The following is a 23557-nucleotide window of genomic DNA, read 5'->3' as shown; positions in this document are numbered from 1 at the left end:
TGTTGAGTATCGCCTACATGGGCAGTGTGAAAGTAAGATTATGAGAAGGCGACCCACGTGCTGTCAAGACGGCACGTGTGGTAGTGGTTTTGGTCGCTCCGCCCGAATTGTAATATAGCGACTAACACTTCACACGATAGTTAAAGCACAAAAGTCGGGAAAGCCTTGAGTTGCCGCAAGAAAGCTGACGAAGTTGATTGTTGAGGACTGGAGCAACTAGGAACAAGAGAGGGACCATCATCTTTATTTCCCCTACAGAACTCTACGGTCAACCCTAACTTCCCCTAAGCCATTCTCCATCAGGATGGGTGAATCAAGTCCCTCCCCTTTGACGAAAGTCATCCTTAACAATTTTGTAAGTTTCTGCTGCATTTGTAAAGTGATATGCCTGTGACTGTTTTACCATGTGAGGTCTTCACGTCTGTTGTATATAATTTATTTTCAGTTAGTAGAGGCTTCAGTTTAGCCTTAACATACTATCTGTCTATCTATTTATTGCCAGATGCCTTAATCCCATTTAAGGGGTGGCCACAAATTGCCTCCATGGGTATAACTTTAGAAGTAACCAACGTTACCGATTTTCATTATATTACGTCCATGAACTATTCTAACCAAGACTTACCTTTTAAGGCTAGTTTGAGGTGGGGGAGCTAATTTTGTAGGGGTCGTCATATAGTGGCTTAGGTTAGGCTATCTCTCAGTAGCGGATGAATGTCGCGCCATATTGGCTGGTGCAGGAATGTGCACTAGGTCTGTCAGGCCCTAGGTTAGGTTAGGTTAGGTTAGGTTAGTGTGGGTTAGTGCAGAATAGTGTGTTTTCAATTAATTTTGATCTTGATTTGGGGGGATAAACCCACTTTTGGAAATCTTACTCAAAATTACAAAAGGGGGATTTTCCCCCCAAAATGAAGGTCAAAACTAATTAAAACACGGTATTTTGCATTGGAAACCATAAAAATAATAATAAAAGAAAATGTTGGTTACTTCTAAAAATTTACCCCTCCATGTTGCCCTGCCCCCCCCCACCATCCCATTGCCCTCCTCCCAGCTCACATCCCCCTCTCTCATGTACTGTACCTCCCAACTCCATCCTTCCATCTCATCCTTGGTCTCTCCCTCTCCCTCCTCCACCTTACTCACACTCTCCTTGTCAGTCTCTCACTTTCCATCCTCTCTACATGGCCAAACCACCTCAGTGTGTTTCTCCTAATGCTTCCTATCACATCCACATCAACACCACAATGCTCCGTCACTTCCTCATCTGTCAGTTTGTCTGTCCATGTGACTCCACCTGCTCCTTTCAAATAACTCATTTCCACTGCTCTCACTCTTGACTTGTGTCCCTCCAACAAGGTCCAAGGTTCACTTCCTTACATTAGAGTTAGTATCACAATACTGTCATGCAGTAACTTTTTCACTTCCATGCTCACTTCCCTGTTCTTTATCACTTCTTTTAAGGAACCAACAACCTTTCTTGTTGTACCCCTTTTAGCACTTCACCCTCTAAACTTCCATCCTTACTCATCACACTACCCAAGTACTTAAATGCACTCACATTTTCCATTTCCTCCTCAGCCAACCTCACTGTACATTCACTGACCCCATTTCTCTCGAAGACCATAACATTACTCTTCCCTACATTCACCGTTGGATTCCGTTTCTTACACACTCTCCCAAGCTCATCCACCAGGTTTTGGGACAATTCGCCATCACACAGCCTTACTGCAAAACTTTTGCCTGTCGAATTCTTTTATTCCCTGAACTGCATCTCTCGAACTTACTTCCCCAGAGCTGCTCAAGTCTAACTCTTTCAGGTTTTTTATGAATGGAGGATGCCAGTATCCTGGTGTATGGATTTTTTTTTTTTTTTTTTATTCATTTGTTTTTCCTTCCTCTGTTCTGTTATTAGAAAAAAATAATAATAAATATTTAGGGAAAACAGAAGTCGGTCAAGGTGTGTTGGCGATCAAAAAGGAAAACACATGCTAACTAGCACATTTTTGCTCTGAATCCTGATTTTTTAGTAATAGTTAAATTAAGCACTTTTTTTTTTTTTTTTTTTTTTTTTTTTTTTTTTTAACAGGATTTCAGATAATTAGGTGTGGATGAATTAATATGGTGATAAAAACTCAATATTTTCCAATTAAAAGTGCTGATTCTCTACTGACTCAGTGCCATTTCAGTAATTTGTTGCACTTCCCTGACCCCACTTACCCTAACCTAGACCACAAGCAATTCAGTCCTAATGAAAACATATTCCAACATTACCTTAGTTATTGGTCTCATTCTTGGCAAAAATAAGCAGGAATGGGAAAGCACCTGCTATTCACAGAAGCCATGGTGGATCCAAGTTGCCAGGCAGCAGTTCAGTCAGTGGTTAGCTTGAGTAAATCATGTGACTCCTCCTGCTTATCAGCTAGTTAATTAAACAGTGCTATATCCATTATTATTGATTTCCAACAGAAATGCCATAGAAGAAAAGATGTTTACACAATAAGATTAATTGTATAACCTCCCAAATAACCCAGTCGAATATGGGCTAAAATGAGAATAATACTATACTTACCATACTTTACTTTCTTACAGCTGTGGAATCTTGGGAATTTAGGATACACAATCAGTGCCATGCTTAACCCCTTAACCGCGGGGCGTCAATTTTGTGATTCTGTGTTATTTTGAATTCGCCTGGGCTTTCAAGTGGTGGCTTGTATCATCTATCAGTACTGCCAATGTCCAACACTAGTCAGCACTCGTAATCTCATCTGTACTCCCATCCATTGTTGACAATTTAGCCATTTCTCCCCGTTCTTGACTCCCCTCCCTACCTCCCCTCCATTACCCTCTCCTCTCGCCTGCCCGGCCGTGCTACGCTAAGTAAATCTTCCCTGGAATTTTCCACTGATTTCATCCATTGAAATAAGCCCTATGCCCTATTCTTATACCAAATAATATATACAAAAAAGAAATAAGGTAAGTGATAGTGCCATACACCTCGAATTGGCTAATTATCACCTGACCACCTCACGTGCACTCGTTCGCTAATTTTCGCTGTTTATTTTCCCTTGAAATATGCCGTATAATCTATTCTCATAATAAAAATATATATAAGAAAGGAAGGGAGAAGCCTAAGTGATATTTACATTCACCTGAAACTACCTAATTTATTATGTATTGTCTAAATTTCCTACCAATCATTTCATAGCGTATTTAATAGCAGCTGTCACACGCTGACATTGGCAGCATTGCACTCCCCCTAGGCAGGCCACCACATTGTATTCAGTTTACTGTCGTCTTTCAAGGTGAAAGCACGTTGGATTCTCGCCTGTCCAATTCCGCTGCTTTTTAGCCCCATGCAAAGGGCCCTGTGACCTCTACCCCCTACTAAACCTCGTGTGGAAAGGGGTAAAGGGCTAAGTGACTGCTGTGGAACTTAAACTGGCTAATTTGTCAATGAAAATGATAGACAGTGACTACGATCTTTCTGGTGAGTAAAACAGTGCAAGTGGAAATGTAAATAATGTGTAAACAGCATGTGAAAGCAATGAATGTAAATATAAGTGAACAGTGGAAAATAGTTATATAAGTTACTGCAAGTGACAGTGCATAACAGTGTAAATAAAATAGAAATGTTTTTTTCATTCATTCATTCATTGCCAGATGCCATGTATCCCACATGGGGTGGCCAAGGGCTTAGAGTTAATTGTTTTACAGGGAGGGGCACTAATCCTCCACCAACCCCACTTGACACGTAGGGATGGAATAGAAATGTAAATAATGTAAATAAAATAGAGAATGTAAATAGAAATGTAAATGAGTAGTAATATAAGAATACGAGTATATATACTAGGAGTAATGAAAGTGAAAGTTTCACTCTAGCATGTATGAATACTATGAGTTATGAAAGTCAAAGTGACAGATTCACTCTCAATGCTAGTACAGTATACAGGACGAGAAAGTGAATGCTACGTATTTTACTGAAAGATAAATTGAATGCCTACAGTGACAATAAACTACTATTACTGAAGGAAACTTATGGATAAAGACTGTAGATATATATAAGTGTTATATAGTAATAGAAATATAAATTGTGAGTGTTTTTATGAATAATACCCCTCCCCTTAAAACAAATAACTCAAAGTCAAATGGCCACCCCTTAAGGGATTATGGTGTCTGGGAATAGATAGATAGATAGAAATGACATAACACCAGCGGCGAACGATCACAAGTGGGAAGGTCATACGTGTTGGTAATTTTCATTGCTTTCACAGTGTTTTTTTTTTTGGAGTATGGATTCCAAGCTATTTGAGAATCATAGAATAGTGTTTCTAGTGATAATATCAGGCTGTGGTAATCATATTACGGGTTGTCGGGAAGTGTAAAGTGGAGACTTCGTTACCCCAACTTCAGAGGTCTCCACAAGTCCTACGGTACTCGACGAAGGCTCAACAAACATCCCAGGAGAAAGCTGAAGGTATGTGCCATATGCATATATAATTTTAATATTCTAGGACTAATAACTGATTTTTGGCAAATATTTTTAGAGAGTCTGTCGGAGTGCGAATATGCCTGCGGGACACGCAAGTCAAAGCAAAACAAGCCCTCGGTTTAGGGGTTAATAATGTCTGAGAAACTTTTCATATGTGTATAATGCATGTAATTTCATCACAGATGAAAAGTAAAATGAGTTTCAGTCATATTGTTCAGTGGTCAGGTTTGAATTGGGCAGCACAACACAGTGCTCAAGGATTAATTTGAACGGTTTCCAAGATGGCTAAGACCAAAGAATGCCCAAGATAGGCCCTAGGTCTAGAGTAGGTTTTTTGTTAGATTATGTTGACCTACCTCTTTTTCTTTTCTTTTTTTTCTTTTTTCTTTTTTTTTAAAATATACAGTATTTTGAACAGTTTTGGCCAAAATTTCTGGTTAAATGTTTTGGAAATGTTTTTTCCCATTGACTCATCTGTTTATATTTGTTTTGACTTCCATTTTTTCTCGAGTTCTCTTGGATTTGAATGTTTCTTAAGGTATGGTAATTTTTATTGGAAATGCCTAATTTTACACTTCCCTCCCTGCCCCCACTCCACAGCAAAATACAGTAAGACCTCACTGTACTGGACTAATTGGGGCCCAAGCCATTCAAAAAAAAAAAAGAGAGAGAGAGAAATTCCGATAAAAGCGACATCTGGACTTCCCCCTGCTAACTTGGACTTTTTCCAATATATCAGACATTAGTCCGGATCGCACCAATGGCTTTTAAACTTTTCACTACCACTGCTGTACTGTACTGTATTATATCTTCACTACAATAATCAAATGGTATAATATATACAGTATACTGTAATAATACTGTACTGTATTATATCTTCACTACAATAATCAAATGGTATAATATAATAATACTGTACTGTACATTGATAGACGTGTCTTTTATTTACGGTACCTTATTGAGGTGAACGTAGCTGAAGTGGTCAAGTAGTCCAGACTGCTTCTGGCTTTATCAGATTTTTTCCAATATATAGGAAGTTAGTCCAGTAGCACCTCGATTTTGATAAAAGCGAATTCCAGTCGATTGAAGTCCATTATATCGAGGTCTTGCTGTAAGGCATTTCTGAAAAAATGAGCATAAAGAATTGATCAAAACACATAAAAAAACCACAAGTAAAAATGGGTACATAATGGGGAATGGGGCTTTACCCACTCCCTAGAGTCCCCCATGGCATTAACTATCCAGACCACTACAAAACCTACCCTTAAAAGCTTGAAAAGCCAAAATCCGCCTCCACCTGCCTTACGGAGCGCTGCTACTCCAGCATTCTCGTCTTATTCATTGTCATTGGGGAAGGCCCACGGCCTAGCATGCATGTGCTTCAGACTGTGTTGCATGTCATGAACTGTGCTTGTCCTCATGGAAGCAGTACACTATGCTGCATTATTCTCTAGATTCGCCTCAGGTATAGCCGCATGACGATGGAAAAACTCAAAGGTTGCTACATTATTTTGATGAACTGTATCTCACTGCAGAATAACTCGCCTTTCATTATATACGGTATATATAATTATATCAGTTGCAGAGTTAATAATCCCTTGGTACAGCATATTTTTATATACTGTACAGCACTGTGGTTCTAATAATTAATGAGCACCAGGGAAAAAAATCATGGGAAGTTCAGTTTTAATTGGTTTGTTAAGGTATATTGCAGTCAGAGTCACAGCCTCTACTGAGATAATCTGAAGCTGTGGATTAACCTAAATCTTTGAACTCAGTATCCAAGCCTTGGATCTCTGCACTGCTGATGAGTCAGTAAAATTTATTAGCTGGCCATGTAGAGGAGATGGAGAGTGAGAGACTAATGAGGAGAGTGTGTACGAGTAAGGAGGAGGGAGGGGGAGGCTGAGGATGAGATGGAGGGATGGAGGGGAGAGGTATATGAGAGAGGGATGTGTGTGAGCTGGGAGAGGGGAAGTGAAGTGGCATTGGATGGGACAACATGGAGGCAATTTGTTTGTGGCCACCCCGTATGGGATTGAGGCGTCTGGTAATAGATAGAATGATAAAATTTATTCTTTGTAGTCTTCTCTGTCTTTTTTACTTTCACTTGTTTGTTTTCTTGATTCTACCCCACCCCATCCTAATATGGGAAAATAGTGTAGGATAATAATGATAAGATAAATGCAATTTTTTATATTACAGATGGTACACAAGCGCCCAATGGCAAGACAGGCCAAGGACCATATGATCAAGAGGCTGGTGCGCATGATTAGGAAGATACGAGAGAACAGGACTAACAGTGAGAAACTGAAGGCAAAATTAGCACGGAAGGCAGAGAGGATGGGTCAAGAAATATTGTTTATGAAGGTAATATAACTGGAAATTTCTGTTTTTGTAATGACTGATATTGTGCTGTGAACTGCACCTAAAAAAATTATAATAATATTAATAATAATGAAAATATCATCATCATCATCATCATCATCCTGACCTCCTTTTCCACCCTAGGGTAGGGTGAGGAGTAGCATGTCCAGACAGCCTAAGTTTGCCCAATCCAATGGACCACACTTCTATTCACTCATCATTCAAGCCCCCAGAATCCTGGCTCTGTCTGGTAATAATAATAATAATAATGTGGGATGGTCATGAGTGAGGTGGAGTCAGGAGTAGGCTATGGGGCTTGAATGGTGAGCAATGAGGGTGTGACGTGTTGCACATGGCATGCTGTTGATTAGTTCTCCCACAGTTGCGTTTTTCCCTGCCTGGTGGGAGGTGATGGTGACTGTCATCTACTCACATGATGTAATGCTGCCTGCTTCCTTCATCATTATTTTGTGTGTGTGTGTGTGTTCTTTCTTCCTCTTTCTTCCATCCTTCCTGTCACTTTGTTACTCATCATTCCTCTTCAGGTGGCTCTACACTGAGTGACAAGTTTAAGCCTAATGACTTCTTATAACCCAGGAAACTATTTACAACACTGGGCAGTAACCATATAACAAAATAATGGGGTGATGTGAAACCTACTATGTTGTTAATTGGGTGCAGTGAAACAAATGTGGCATCCACCCAAAAATGAACTCTCCACACTCTTCCCTGTGCCTTGCATCAGTGAGGTACTTGCCTTCTGCAAGGGGGCATTGGATCACTGCATGGGATGGCCCTCCAGGGGCAGTTGCTTGCCTGCAAGACTGCAAGTGATGAGTCTGCTTGGCCAGACAGACTGGGGTTGCTCAACAACGACTACCTCACCTCATCGTTAGATGGGGAAAAAAGGTCAAAATGTAATTTTTCCCACTGCAGAAACATATCTTAGTTATGAAATAGACTGTTACACCAAGTTTTTGTTTAACTAACCCCTGACCTGTATTGACTGGTAAAAGTACAGTGAATCAATTTTAGCATACAATCAAAATGTGTTCTAAAATAAAATATCAACTTTTTCCATATACATGGAGTCTTAAGAAAGTGGAAGGATTTAAAACCATCCATTATTTCTTTGTTTTCTAACCTACATCCATTTTCTTTTCAGATTTTGGTGATGTGATTATGCTATTGAACATAGTAGAAGTCGTTGGCTAAAATGGTTTTAACAACAAAGCAGAAACTCAAAATCGTCCAGTTCTCGGAAACAGCGGCAGTGGAAATTCTTCAGACTTTGATGGTTTGAGTCATGCATGGCATCAGTGTTGGTGTTGATATTGGACATCCACTGTTTCCCTTGTGTGTGCTGTGGGCAGTACCCATGCTTTCAGAGTGGTGGACAATCTTAAGTATGATGTCCATAGGTGCATCTCGTGTATGGCCCTTAAATTCATGGCAGAACTGACATCAGACTGTGACATATGGCTAGGTCTCATACCAGAATTGGATGATTTTGACTTACTACTCTGTTGTGAAAACCATTTATGCTGGAAGCTTCTACTTGACACGTTGAATAGCATAATCACCAAAACCTGAAAAAGAGTATGGTTTAGGTTAGAAAACAGAGAAAAGACGTTTCAAATCCGTGCACTTTTTCAAAGAACCCCGTAATTGTTTCTGTAAACTGAGTAAAACTGGAAAATCAGCTTAATACTGTTAGTATTGAAACATTAACAAGTAATTTTTTGTAATTTTATCTAAACTTAGTAATAAAAAGAATCTCAGAAAAGGTGACATGATAAGGACTTAAATGCTGTATACTGATTTTTTTCTTTCTTTTTGAAAAACCCAGTTAACACCACCCTTCCTCCCACAGAAGTTGCATCCTGACGTAATAATGAAGTTTGCCCTACTGCAGAAGAAGACTCTTTCTACAGTCTTCAGTGATGTAAGTGTACCGGTAATATCTGTCTGTAAGGTAAATGAGGGCATCCACTATCTGCACTTGAATTGCTGCCTTCAGGTGACTCTGTATTGAATGATAGGTCAGATGGTTTCCTGTAACTCAGAAAACCATTTACATCATTGGTTGGTAAGCAACATAACCAAATAATGCCTGCAGATCTAGTGGGTGGAGGTGCTTTAGCTGCATAGGATCTATAATGGTTTGAATCCAAGGAATGGTTGTGGTTTATTGCACACACAGTGCCACCCTTGCCTTAAATGTTAGGATATAGTTGAATAGCTGTGGGCCAGTATGCTCCATGGGATAGAAAAGACTTGCATAAAGGATGGACAAAGGTAGTTCTTATTATAAGTAAGAAATGAATTCTGAAACCTAACAAAATTTTCCATAAAATTGTTGCTTTGAATTTGGGGAAAGTGGAAGTTTCAGTAGACAATTTTTCTGCAACCTACTTTGGGCTTAATAGCTGTAGTAGTTTGTCCATTATAACTTGGCAGAGACTTTGGTCATTTTGCAGCTTAATTTGTTCTGGCTCATTGGCAGAATAAGACAGTACTACTACTTTACATCCTTTGCATAAAGCATTTTCATGACATGCTGTTAATGTCTTGTTACAGCACAGCATTCAAGATGATGAGATGACAGTTTTAACTTCAGGTGAATTGAGTGTAAAACCTCTTCATTTGCAGCCGAACGTCAAGATAGAGGAACGAGCGTTGTGTCGTCTCGCCCAGCACAAAAGCATCAATACAGCCATCACCAGTTTTCGCGAGGAGTACAGCAACTGGGCAGAGGAAGTCCCTAACATGATTAAGGTGGGTATCTGTTTGCGTTATGTTAGCTATTCCACTGTTGCACTGTGTCTGCCTCACACTTTAGGAGAGGATGGAGGGTGAAAGACTGACGAAGAGAGTGTATGTGAGTGAGGTGGAGGGGGAAAGAGGGAGGGGGAGGCCGAGGATGAGATGGAGGGATGGGGTGGAGAGGTATATGAGAGAGGGGGGTGTGAGTTGGGAGCAGGGGAGTGAAATGGCAGGGGACAGGGCGACTTGGAGGCGATTTGTTTGTGGCCACCCCAAACGGGACTGAGGCGTCTGGCAATAGATAGATAGATAGATATCAAAAGAACCTTATATAAGCAGAAAAACATAGGTAGCCTCCCTCAGTAGGAATATTAGCAGCAGAGGAAAGTGAGAAGTATTAGTAGAAGAGGTGAAATGTTGAACAAAGCTTTGTCCCAAACTGTGCATAACCCTATCCATGTTGTTGGGATTCTTTTAAATGTATAACTTTATTTTATATTTCCCTCTGTTTCACTTAATTGTGGCTATGTTGTATTCAGAAACTACTCTGAAGTAAAGAAAGAAATTGGAATGGTTATTTGCAGAATACTTGAGTTGTAACTGGAGGCACACTGCCAACAATTGAGAAGTCCCAGGTGCAATTTCCAGGCCATTCATGGCACCTTTGTATATTATCTTATACATCCTAGCCTGTTTCCACCAAGAGTTGAAATAGGGACTGGGATTTGCAATCTTCAGGTGTAAATAATCCTAGGTGAATATGTATTGAATGTTTTCCTTGTTACAAACAAACACACCCATGCAGCATCACTTCAAGGCAACTCATGTAACCCCAAAATAGCTGCAGATGGTTTTGCCTTTGAGGAGGAGCGAGGCTTTGAAGACTTAATTGGTGTGTGAATAAATATGGGGCCCCATTTCGCTTGACATCCTTTTTAACCTTTCAATGTCTGTCTTCCTAAGTTTTATGTCACCCTGTATTTAAGGTGGAAGTAAGGGTTATTTGGCCCATTTTACTGGGGACATGCTTTTTGATAATTCTTGTACTTTTGTGCTTTTTCTTCACTTGGTGGTTCTTGTCTAAAACAATCTCTTAGGTGAGATTGCTAAGATGATGATGATGATGAATGATTGTGTAATCCATTTCCTTACAAGTGCATGGTAGTTCTACATTTGAGCTCTGCTTCCAGGTTTCTGGATCCTACCTTACCCCGTCTTTTACATACCGGTAGTAATTAAGTTCATGATAATGATGGTGGTGATGATGATTACAGTCAGGCTTCTTTCCACAGGCTCTGGGAATCAGACACAGGCAGAAGAAGTTGCAGCGGCTTGAGAAACTTGGAAAGCTGGAAGCCTATCTAGAAAAAGAGCAGAAAAGCCTTAAACTTCTGCAGGAACTCACTGACATTGATATTGACGCTGACATGCTACAGGTGCCATCCAAAAAGCAAAGCAGCAAGAGTAGAAAAAGAAAAAGTGAGCAGGACTTGAAAAATGAGACAACAAAGGGAGTAAAGCAAGCAAAGGTTGATCAGAGTATGAAGAATGGAATAGAAATGGATGATGATGATTTTGATGATGATGATGATGATGATTTTGATGATGATGATGATGACTTTGATGATGATGAATATGAGGAGGAGGAGGAGGGAGAGGAGATGGGGTTGAAGGATAGTTCTGGAAGAGGAGAGAAAAAGAAAGGAAAGAAAGAAGCAGAGGACATTAGGAAGAATGTTAAAGGAGTGATTAATGGAAGTGTGAAAGCTGGAAAAAAATTAGCAGATAATATGAATAATGATAAAGGAATAGTTAATGGAAATATGAAAGCTGGAATGAAAGATATGAAAATGAACAACAGTAGTAAAGGTAGTGGTAAAAGAAAAGTTGAAAGAACAGGTGCACATTCAGAGACTAGTAGAGGTAGTCACATTAATGGTCATTCAGATAAAGGAAAGAATGATAGCAAAATACCTGTAATTGATGATGGCGTGTCAGAAGATGAAAGTGATAACAACTCACTAGGTAGTGATAGTGATACTGATGGGTCTCTAAACTTGGAGGGAATTAAATTCAGTGCAAGAAAGACTGCCAAAAGAGCTGATACGGATGATGATGACAGTGATGAAGGACACAGCAGTGGTAATTATGTTGAAAAGTACCCTGATCAAAGAGACAAATCTGCTCCTCGTGCTGCTAAAGTCCATGAAATTTCCGTGACGAAACAGAATAAAAGAAATAAATCAACTCCTGTCACCAATAAGGTCCAAGGAAGTACAGTGGTGAAACAGCTGAACCTCATGGAGACTATTAATGGAACCATTGAGGACATACCTAAAAAAAGTTCTCAGTTGGAAGATTCTGATGATGATGAGGATTTCTTTGCCAGCAATAAGAAAGGGAAGGAAAATTTGGTGAAGAAAGAGAAGAAAAGTAGTTTCTTCATAGGTGGTGATGATGATGATGGTGGTGATAATGAAATTGAAGATGAAGGTAATGGAAGTGATGAAGATGTTGATACCAGTAGATATTTTCGAAGGAATCAGTTCAGAGACAAAGGTGAAAGTGGATGGAAAAAAGATAAAAAAAGCAGTAGTAGTAATAGTGGAGGGCAACAAAGAGGAGTAAAGAGATGGGAAAGGGAAGTAGGGGGAAGAGGTAGAGGAAGAGAAGAGGGGGGTAGAGGAAGAGGAGGAATGGGGAGAGGTAAAGGTAGAGGAGCATGGGGAAGGGGATGGGGAGAGAAGGATAGAGGGGAAGAGGGGATGGGGAGAGGAAGAGGAGAGTGGGGAAGGGGATGGGAAAAGAGGGATAGAGGGGGAAAGGGGATGGGGAGAGGAAGAGGAGAGTGGGGAAAGGGACGAGGAGTGGAAGACAGAGGTACAGGAGAGTATAATAGAGAAAGAGAAGGGATGGGGAAAGGAAGAGGAGAGATGGAAAAAGGAGAGTGGGGAAAGGGACAAGGAGAGGAGGATAGAGGTACAGAAAAGGATAGTAAAGGAACAGGTGGGGTAGGGAGAGGAAGAGGAGAGTGGTGGGGAAGAGGAGAAAGAGGGAATGGGAAAGGAGAGAGAAATGGTCAGTCCTGGAGAGGAGGCAGAGGGCAGTCATGGAGAGGAGGAAGAGGTGGCGGCCGAGGAGGTGGCAGTCGAGGAAACTTCAGCCGAGGGCAGAAACCATTTGGCAGGAGCTTTGCAAGGTAAAGGAAATGAATGCTTTACAAATACATTAAATCCTCTTGATAGGTGTCTGTCATCCAATCCTATATTGCCTGGTCAGGAGGCTAGTCTATTTACTTGAGACATTTATGGCAAGAGTAACCAGCTACATGACTGTCAGTTGCATTACGTGAGAAAAAGCCAAAAACTCCGACCAAGCCTTTAGTTTTAACTCTTTTGGAGTATCTTATTCCCACTGAATCACAAGGCATCCTGTTGGTTAAATTGGTACCACCCAGCCTATACCCTTTCTCAGGAAACATGAATGCGAGAATTTTACAAAGCCTTTGCCAAAATCGGAACACGAGTGACCGTGTGAAGGATTAAGAGGTCCCCTCGGGATTCTGGACCTTCCTCCTTCCCTCTTCCGTTTTCTTTCCTCTACACACACACACACACACACACACACACACACACACACACACACACACACACACACACACGACGCTTAAATAATAAAACAATGTGTAGCCTCTATTTATCTGCCAGTGTCCTGATATCGGTTCATATGAGGAGGGATGTAGGATGGCAGTGGCCCGGGTCGGAATGTGGGGAGGGGTTGGGAAGCCATGAAAGATGAAGAAAAATTATTTTATTTTATTTTATTGTTTTATTACTATTCTTTATGAAAAAACATAAACTGATTTACAATAGTATTACTGATCGAAGGATCAACAGTAGCATTTCCTTTATAAATATTCATTATCTTCTAAAATTTACATTGAAAATACAATCTCTCTCTCTCTCTCTCTCTCTCTCTCTCTCTCTCTCTGTCTCTCACTTTCTCTCTCTCTCTCTCTCTCTATCACTTGATATTCATGTCTCCCTCATCTAAACCTTCTTCTTCACTGGTGGAATCCCCCTCCCCCCATCCCGTTAATCCGATCCCTCCTCTTCCCTATAGGTTACTCAGCTATCACTATGAAAAAACATATACACACACACACACACACACACACACACACACACACACACACACACACGACGCTTAAGTAATAAAACAATGTGCAGCCTCTATTTATCTATCAGTGCCCAGCAGGGGCGCACCAAGGAATTTTCTAAGGGGGGTCCCCATTTGCCAGTTTCCTGAAGTTTACATATAAGTTTTATAGTTCTAAGTTATATATATATATATATATATATATATATATATATATATATATATATTCTGATAGAATGATAGATTTTTTTGGTAGGTCGTCAGTTATTTAAAAAAACGTGTTTGTTTTTATATATCGTTTTAACAAAGTAACAAAGAACAAGCCATTCAGTCTCAACCCTATTCTGTCCAGATTTCTAATCACGGCACAGAGACGGAGAGAAACAAGGGACAGGTGAAGTGGGAAGTCCTTAGGGATAGGGAAGGAATTTTGGGTAAGGAAATAGAGGTCACAATGGGAAAGGGATTGCCGATCCCAGCTCAGGTGTGTGTGTGTGTGTGTGTGTGTGTGTGTGTGTGTGTGTGTGTGTGTGTGTGTGCAAATGTTGTGTATGTGGGCAAAAAGCTAGGTGAAGAGAGGGGATGGGGATGGATAGGAAGGCAGGAAGGATGATGTTTTGAGTTCAGGGGGGGTGGTGTGCCCAGATATCGGTCCATATGAGGAGGGATGGAGGATGGGAGTGGCCCGGGTTGGAATGTGGGGAGGGTTAGGGTAAGCCAATGAAATAGCCATGAAAGATGAAGAAAAATTATTTTATTTTATTTTATTGTTTTACTATTCTTTATGAAAAAAAAATGTTATGAAAAACATAAACTGATTTACAATAGTTTTACTGATCGAAGGATCAACAGTAGCATTTCCTTAATAAATATTCATTATACTCTAAAATTTCCCTTGAAAATACAATCTCTCTCTCTCTCTCTCTCTCTCTCTCTCTCTCGATATTCATGTCTCCCTCATCTAAACCTTCTTCTTCACTGGTAGAATCATTCGCCACGTTAATGACGAATTCTTCGACCATGTGATTGCGCACAATGTCATTTCTGATATATTCCTGTTCTAGCTTTCTCGAATGCTCCATACATTTTTGCCAGTTTTCTGGTGTCACTTTCCTCACTGCATTTCTTGTGATGCTAGAGAGAGAGAGAGAGAGAGAGAGGTGAGGAGTGACCACCTGTCCCCTGGGAATGACCAGCCCCTCCCCCTTCTCTCTCTCTCTCTCTCTCAAGGTTCTGTAGTAGTGAATAATAATGTCAATGCAAAGTATAACTTAACTGTGATATAAGTATTATAAAATAAATAAAACATTGGAATATATTTATTGAGAACAACTACAAGAAGTCCCCTCGAGACGTCAGCATGTGGAACTGTCATTAATTCCCTGTGGGCCAATTAACGTTCACCTTCATACATGTCTACACCCTTCTGCCACAATATTCGCCATAGATTCCACAATATTTCTCCTCATCTTTACTTTCCAGTACAAAGCATACCATTAGTCATGATAATGATTGCACACACACACACACACACACACACACACACACACACACACACACACACACACACACACACACACACACACACGAGAAAGAGAGAGAGAGAGAGAGAGAGGGTAGATGGGGGAGGGAGGAGGGAGACAAGAAAAAAAAAAGTTGCATCCAAAAACAGGAACCACAGTTCATATTGACCTGTGAGCATAGCGGGTCACTTATACCCATTCATTGATTGTGTGTGTGTGTGTGTGTGTGTGTGTGTGTGTGTGTGTGTGTGTGTGTGTGTGTGTGTGTGTGTGTGTGTGTGTGTGCCTCTTGCCCTCAGGCCTTGTCCCTGGCCAGCCTGTATTCCCACAGGTCGTTAAATCAGATGCCTTCGGCCTTTGACAGTGACTTTGGAGTAAAATAGACGATATTCTACATTCGTTTTTCCTGAGACAGACTATAGTACAGTACCATCGATAAAAAAAAGTATCGGCACCCTTTCAGTGTGAGACATTATGATACACTGACAATGATTTACGGGAAGTGACACGGTTATGTCATTTTGTATCCTTCATTTGTGTTGTTATCATATATTTTACAGATATATAGCTGGATTAGTCAGAATAACATTGTACTACATGGTAAATCAACCATTTTTGTGAATTAAACTGGCATGCCAACACCACCGATTTCACCAGAGATGAAGTATTTCACATCTTATTCGACCCCAGGGTGCCGATACTTTTTTTTGTCTAGAGTACATGTAAATGGTTTCCTGGGTTCTAGTTATATGTACCCCCCCCCCCCCCCTTTTTTTTTTTTTTTTTTTTTTTTTTTTTTTTTAAATAAGTGCGCAACAAGTTTGAAGAAAGTTTACCTGTAAAAATTCTGTTGATGCCTATAAATCTGAGAACCAGTGTGCTTCAGTTTACATCAATTGTTGACTGAAAATTTTTGATATTTTGGAACATATTATATAGGGAGGACTTGCTGTATAGTACTGTGGTTTAATTTTAAACTGGTAATTTGCAAGGGAGTGTGTTTTACTGTACTGGTTCTGTTGTCCATGCTTGTTTGTGCTTTACAGAAATTTGAAATACAGTCAGTCTGTATTTCAATTTGACTCTATCGGATATGTTTGTGTAAAGTTACAGAATGTGGTGAATGTTTTTGGCATATCAGATAGAGCCAGGATTCCAGGGGCTTGAATGATGAATGAGTGAAAGCGTGGCCCATTGGATCGGGCAGACTAAGGCTGTCTGGACATGCTACTCCACACCCTGACCTGGGGTGGGAAAGGTCCGAATGATGATAAAATGCAGTCATACAGGCAAAATTGCCACTTGAAACATTTTCAGACATGCTTGCACTAATTTCTGACTTCAAAGCAACTTTTTAATAAATCACAGTCAGCTTCAATTTAAGATAATGTACATCAGCCACTTAAAAAGGAAACATCTTTAAATGAGAACTTGAGTGTAGTGTTCTTAAAGCTGTTGGTTAGCAAGTGTTGGTACAAGACTTGAAGATAAAAGGGCCAAGGATATACAGTATACTGCTACCAAAGCTGCCTTATGAGTCATTGGATTACTTGACAGTGGTAGTGACATTAACAGTAACCCTTTTATTTCTTTATATTATTTGTTTTCCTTAATTTCTGTCTTGCTGTTTGCATATGGATTTTATTTTTTTCAGTGGATTTTATTTTTTTCACATTATTTTCCTTTCCAAATGGTGAGATTATTGAGTGCTGTTTCTTTCTATCCACAGTGATGCCAACAGTATTCCACTGGGTACCCTACCACAACGAGGTAAGCGGAAAATATTTTAAGTACATTTTGTATATGTAATATGGAAGACATCTTCGTCTGTCTGTCTGTCTATCTCTAATCAGACGCTGTAATCCTGATAGGGGTGTCCGTTGGTCATTGAGTTAGTTCTTGGGGTAGGGTTGTGAGAGGCAGACTGATAAAGACCTGGGACTAGGTCTTAGAGTGTGACCTCAGGGATAAGGGACTGAATAGGGAGATTGCCAGAGATCAGGCAGCGTGGAGAGCTGTCATTAGGTGACCAAGACTGACACATGCAAGCATGTTGGAGCCTTTATAAATGAAACAGTGAAACGAATGTTTTACAAGGAGGAACAGTATCCCTCCACCAACCTACTTGTTGACCCATAGGGAACATGTATGGGTTGGTTACATGGTTACCACCCAGCACTGTAAGTGGTTTCCTGGTTTACAGGACACCATTAGGCTTGTCACTCAGTGTAATGCTACCTGAAAAGGAAAGATGAGCAATAAAAAGTGGCAGGAAAGATGGGAGAAATAGGAAAAGAAGAGGGCAGACACAGAAAAAGAATGATAAAGGTAAAGGAAGAAGTAGGTCGCACTGCATCGAGTCGATGATGGTTGCCACTACCTACCATGTTTGATTTTTTTTTTTTTTTTTTTTTTTTTTTTTAGTAATAAAGGTGAGTGTAGGGAAAAGTAAGGTTATGGTCTTTGAGAGAAATGAAGTCACTGAATGCACAGTGAGTTTGGATGATGAGGAAATGGAAAATGTGAGTGCATTTAAGTACTTGGGTAGTGTGATGAATAAGGATGGAAGTTTGGAGGATGAAGTGCATCAGAGGTTACAACATGGAAGAAAGGTTGCTGGTTCTTTAAAAGCAGTGATAAGAAATAGGGAAATGAGTATGGAAAAAAAAATTCGCTGCATGATAGTATTGTGATACCAGCTCTGATGTATTGAAGTGAAGCTTGGACCTTGTTTGAAGGACATAAGTCTAGAGTGAGAGCAGTGGAAGTGTTATTTGAGAGGAGCATGTGGAGTTACATGGAGAGACAGACGGACAAATTAGGAAGTAAAGGAGTGTTATGGTGTAGATGTGGACATGATAGAAAGGGTCAGGCGAAATACACTGAGGTGGTTTGGCCATGTGGAGAGGATGGAGGGCAAGAGACTACTGAGGAGAGTGAATGTGAGTGAGGTGGAGGGGGGAAGAGGGAGGGAGAGGCCAAGGATGAAATGGAGGGAAGGAGTGGAGAGATATTTGTGAGAGGGTGTGAGATGGGGGGAGAACAGCAAAATTGCAGGGGACAGGGCGACATGAAGGTGATTTTTTTGTGGCCACCCCTTACGGGATTAAGGTGTCTGGCAGTATATAGATAGAAAACCTTTAGTATCCCAATAGGAGTGTAGGTGCTTGGAGGCAAGACAACTCATTTCAGACTTTTAAGGCTAGAGTGACAGCTGCTCATCACTTATGTTGAGAGCAATAACCTCAGCCATCCTGTGAATTTAAGCCCATTGTGGGTCAGTTTGGGTTGGCACTGATAACAAGACACATTATAACTAATCTGTTCCAGTAGAATAGTCATCATCAAGTCTGACTCCTTGCTCCTTCCTTAAATTCACTGCACTACCATAAGTAAGTTATTAACCCGAGGCGTCCCATTGACGTATGGGTACGTCGCAACGTTTTGTCACAGCTAGACCCGTCGACGTACCAGTACGTTGCACAATTGCAAGGTTCATAATTTGCACAATTTTCAATTTTCGCGCGTGATTTGGTAAGTATACACGGGATACCTTCCTCTACAAGATGCCAGGCAGGGACAGTGCCTTACCTTGCATAACCCCCCCCCCTGCATGCCATTGTCTTGGCAATTCACCTGTTACCAGTGACCTGGCCAACAGAGACATTCAGGGCCAGAGTGATTCCCCAATCGATGACAGTGTGGAGGACAAACTGTATGTAGCATTAGAGGAAGAAACAGTCAGAAATGATGATCAGGTAATGTCGCCAAAAAAGGTCAGGTATGTTGATGTGTTAGTGAGTGAAACAATGCTTATATTGCCTGTATTACTGTTTGAAAACCAATATACTCTCGTACTACATATAAATTCGTACCAAATAAATAAATAAATACCATTTATGAGTGGTGTGGAATAGTTACCCTTCCATAGAACCCATTTTCTTTGGAACCAGCCTGATAGAAAACCCAGTAAGGTAAGGAGTACTGCTACCTGTATCGAGTATTTTAAACCTCAGGTGAGCGATTTCTCTATGAACTTTCGATGTTTCTCACCAAAAGCGGAGGTTTGAGCCAAAAATTTTTTTTTCCAAAATTGGCCAGGATTGACGGGAGTCAGTGGTGGAAAATTGGTCGGGACAGGGCGGGTTAATGGTCATGCCTGCAGGTTAATGGTCAAGTTTCCAGGAGCTTAAATGATTTGTGAATGAATGTGACTCGTTTCTCTGTGCATGTTGTTAATTAGTTCTCCCTCTGTATGTTAGAGTTTCTCTTTCCTTGCTTTATGAACCTTACTTTATCCTGTTTGTAGGTGGGGAGAGAGGTTGGGATGATGATCATATACTGTATTTTTCTTCCAGGTGATGGAGAAAAATCCTCAGAGTCAATGCTACATCCTTCTTGGTTGGCTAAGAAGAGGGAACAACAACAAACAGCTGCCATCAACAGCTTCAAAGGCAAGCGTACTGTGTTTGATGACTAGGATACTGAATATCTTCAGTCCTGCAATGTCTGCATTTCATTCTTGATATCACTGGGGACAAAAGTTCAGCTACTACTTCACCAATCAAAAAATCTCTCCTAAGCTGAATAAAATCATCTGGGGGTACAGTCAGAGACAATAATTGCTTGGCTGTCTGCTGGACTTCACACTAAGGGTATATCTGGTAGGGTTGGGCCAAGTAATCGGCAGATAATCAGTAATCGCCCACTCTTCTGATTAATTGGTAATTGGCCTTTTGACTGATTAATCAGGGCCAATTAGTTGAAGAAGCTTATTTGTCTTTTATACTAACCTGCATTGTGTATTAATGTCAGTATGTGAGTATGGTGATGTTAACAAACTCTGATACTCTCTCCAGAGCATTTATTTCAAGCAAATTCTTATATAAATACTATATATTAGTTACTGTACATTATCTGTATTAGTTTTATTTGTTCCTTCTGTTTATTATTACCATTTCCAATATTACGGAACCGTTAGACAGATAATGAAAGTAAAAGAACCAAGTTATTCATCTTGTTATATTTCTTCATAGAGATTAACAAAAAAGAATGAAAGAAAACTTTTCATTTCAGAACTTTTACTGATGCATGTGTGGTAGAGAAATCATAGATGCAGTGTTGGTGATTTGGTGTGTCATTATGTTGTTGGTGTGTCATGTTTTCATGCAAGTGTATGTTTTGCAAACTGGTAAATTTTTGTGCAATAAGAAAATGCATTCAAAATATACTGGTATATGTTTTTTATTGGAAGTAAAAATCAAGAATGGTATTTATAGCAAACACACTCCACAGTATATTAAGATCCAAGACTAAGAAGTTAGTAGAGGGCTTGAGGGACCAATACATTTTCTGAACTACCATTTCTAGTAGCATCTGGGATCACCACAAGAACAAGAAAAATGGAAATTCTAACAAATCACAACCAGGATGCATAGAACGAGATGTTGCAACAAAGCAAAACTAAACTATGGAAGAGTGGCAGATGATAAACTATTTACTCTTTATACAGGAGATGGCAGTTGGGCAGTAAATATAGTCAAAAATAACATTAGGGTGATGTCTTTAACTTTGTGCAACCAGTAATTTCATGAAGATTAATCACATAAAATTTCTTAATAATCGGCCAATTAATCGGTATCGGCTGATTATTGACTAACGATTAATCAGTAATCGGCAAAATTGTTTCTCAGCCCAACCCTAATAACAGGTACTTTCCTTTTCCTCCCTGATTCATGATAATCATCTGTGGGCAGAGAGGTGTATGAAGCTTGTCAGCCTACAAATGTTTATCAGTCGAAGAGAGAGAAGTAGAAAAGGTTAGGTGTTAATGAAACTTGTGTTCCTGGCTGTATATTGGCTCATTCTTTTAGGAGAGACTCATTGAACCAGGAGGGTTAGATATATTTTTCGCTGACCCCTTCACTATAGTAGGCCTTCCTTAAGATAAATAAAGTCACATGGAAGCAGCAAGAACAACTAGTTAAATGTCACCCTTCATTGGGCTGATGTCTTCATCCATTGGCATGATTTTTATTACAATATATTCTTGCTATCTCCAGACAGCTTTTGTCAGTTTAGGAGAGACTTCTAAAACTGGTGGGTGGGGGTTTAGATATACCTGTCTCCAGCTCATTCACCACAGAAGGTCTTCCCAAGATTAATATCATTGTGTGAAGGTAGGATGGACGTCTATTGAATATATGACCTGATTTGAGGGGTTAACCCACTGAGCCTGGGGATGTCTTCTTCATTTTATTCATGCTATTTCCAGACAGCTTTATTCAGCTTAAGGTAGACTTACCAGACTGGAAGGGTTAGATATGACCATCCCATAACTTAGATTAGGGGTCTTTGCTTATTTGAATAAAATTGGTAGAGAAATAAAAAGTCAGTTGAATGCAAGAGATTAAAATCACTTGTTGCTGTGCTAGAAGGGTCCTTTGTTCATTGCAGTCCATAATTTTATAATCACTCTGTATATAGATTTCAACAGAAAATGGTTTTATGTATATAAATCACTTTGTATGTAAGATTTGTACAGGAAGTGGTTTAATGTATGAGAGAGAGTTGAAATTTGTCCTCATACTATTTATTTATCTATCTATCTATAGCCCGACGCCTTAATCCCGCAAAGGTTGACCGCAGACAAAAACGTCTCCAGGTTGCTCTGTCACCCACCATTTGACTACCCTCCCCCCAGCTCCCCCCCCCCATATACCTCTCAACTCCATCCCTCCACCTCATCCTCGGTGTACCCCTCCCTCTCTCTCCCTCCACCTCACCTACATACACCCTCTTAGTCAGTCTTTCATTCTCCATTCTCTCCACATGTCCAAACCACCCATAAATAAATAAATATCATTATTTAGGAAGAACATTACCATCATATCCATTTGGTATTGGTTTTTACAAATGATCTTAAATTCATGCAATAAAAATTTTTTGGTATCAGTTAGTTATTGTCAGATTACACACACACACACACACACACACACACACACACACACACACACACACACACACCGCTCACTGGTGCAGTGGTAACGCTCTCGCCTGCCAACTGGTGGACGGGAGTTCGCGCCTTGCTCAGGTTGCGAAAAGTTTCACTGACGAAGTGGGTGGTTACTGTCCCCCTTGAGCAAGGGGACGGGTGTGTGCATGTGTGAAGGTCACAGCCTTGCCCTTAGATCGGACTATATGAGCTCTCAGCTCCCTTCTGGGAGGGTAAAAGCTGACGATTACGACCATCAAGTGATCCTGACCGACCTGGTGAATAATTACACACACACACACACACACACACCGCTCGCTGGTGCAGTGGTAACGCTCTCGCTTGCCAACTGGTGGACGGGAGTTCGCGCCTCGCTCAGGTTGCGAAAAGTTTCACTGACGAAGTGGGTGGTTACTGTCCCCCTTGAGCAAGGGGACGGGTGTGTGCATGTGTGAAGGTCACAGCCTTGCCCTTAGATCGGACTATATGAGCTCTCAGCTCCCTTCCGGGAGGGTAAAAGCTGACAATCATGACCATCAAGTGATCCTGACTGACCCGGTGAATTACACACACACACACATATATATATATATATATATATATATATATATAGGTGGGGGCACTCATCATCCACTCACTCAATGTAGCTAGTGCTGCTCTCGGGTGCCTGCCCTTTCCTCTCTTCCTTCTTTCCTTCCTTCCTCTTTTGTCTTTCTTTCCTTCATTCTTTGCTCTTCCTTCTGCCTATGGGTAACTCTACATTGTGACAAGCCAAATGGTTTCCTTTACACCAGGAAACCATTTACTACCCTGGGTAGTGACCATATACTGGTAGCCAAATTATAGTGCCTGGTGGTTTAGTGGGTAATTAACCCCGGGGGTACACAATTCGATTGTGAAAATCTATACATGGAGCCTATTTTTTTACTCTTACAGAAGTAAAAAGTGTTATGCTCAAGGTGTAGAGCTTGAATTTACACACCTTATGCAGCAAACCAGAGCATTTTAGACCAACTGGCTCATGAGCTATAGCCTGTCAAAGTTGAAAAAAGTTAGCCTTCCAGGCGACGCAGCTCCCGTTTCCTATGTGCTCCCACCCCATTCCTCCCCTCCCATGACCTTCCTCACCCACTTCTATCACCCCCTCCTCTTTTCCTCCCCTCCCCCCCCTGCCCCCCTTCAGAGGGAGTACAGGGATATGGAAGGTGGGTAGTGGGATATAACCCTCCCCAGGGAGACGGGGGGGAAAGAGGGGGGGGACCA

At 40.6% G+C, this 23557-nt stretch overlaps 1 protein-coding gene across 1 annotated transcript; it reads left to right on the top strand.

Moving 5' to 3' along the window:
* The first annotated feature begins 238 nt into the window (after positions 1-238).
* LOC145396488 (uncharacterized) lies at positions 239-20090 on the top strand. Its single transcript, XM_080269860.1, has 8 exons — positions 239-355; positions 6692-6856; positions 8727-8798; positions 9506-9631; positions 10912-12264; positions 12646-12818; positions 17030-17070; positions 19659-20090. Exons 1-8 carry the CDS (start codon positions 305-307, stop codon positions 19778-19780), a joined length of 2103 nt encoding a protein of 700 aa, XP_080125986.1. The 5' UTR covers positions 239-304; the 3' UTR covers positions 19781-20090.
* The last annotated feature ends 3467 nt before the right edge of the window (positions 20091-23557 follow it).

Source organism: Coenobita brevimanus, chromosome 38 (genome assembly GCF_032717465.1).
Source record: "Coenobita brevimanus isolate Jiangsu-jjx chromosome 38, ASM3271746v2, whole genome shotgun sequence".
NCBI classification, from domain to species: Eukaryota; Metazoa; Arthropoda; class Malacostraca; order Decapoda; family Coenobitidae; genus Coenobita; species Coenobita brevimanus.
The sequence above is the reverse complement of the archived record's forward strand: the minus strand, read 5'-3'. Positions and strand labels throughout refer to the sequence as shown.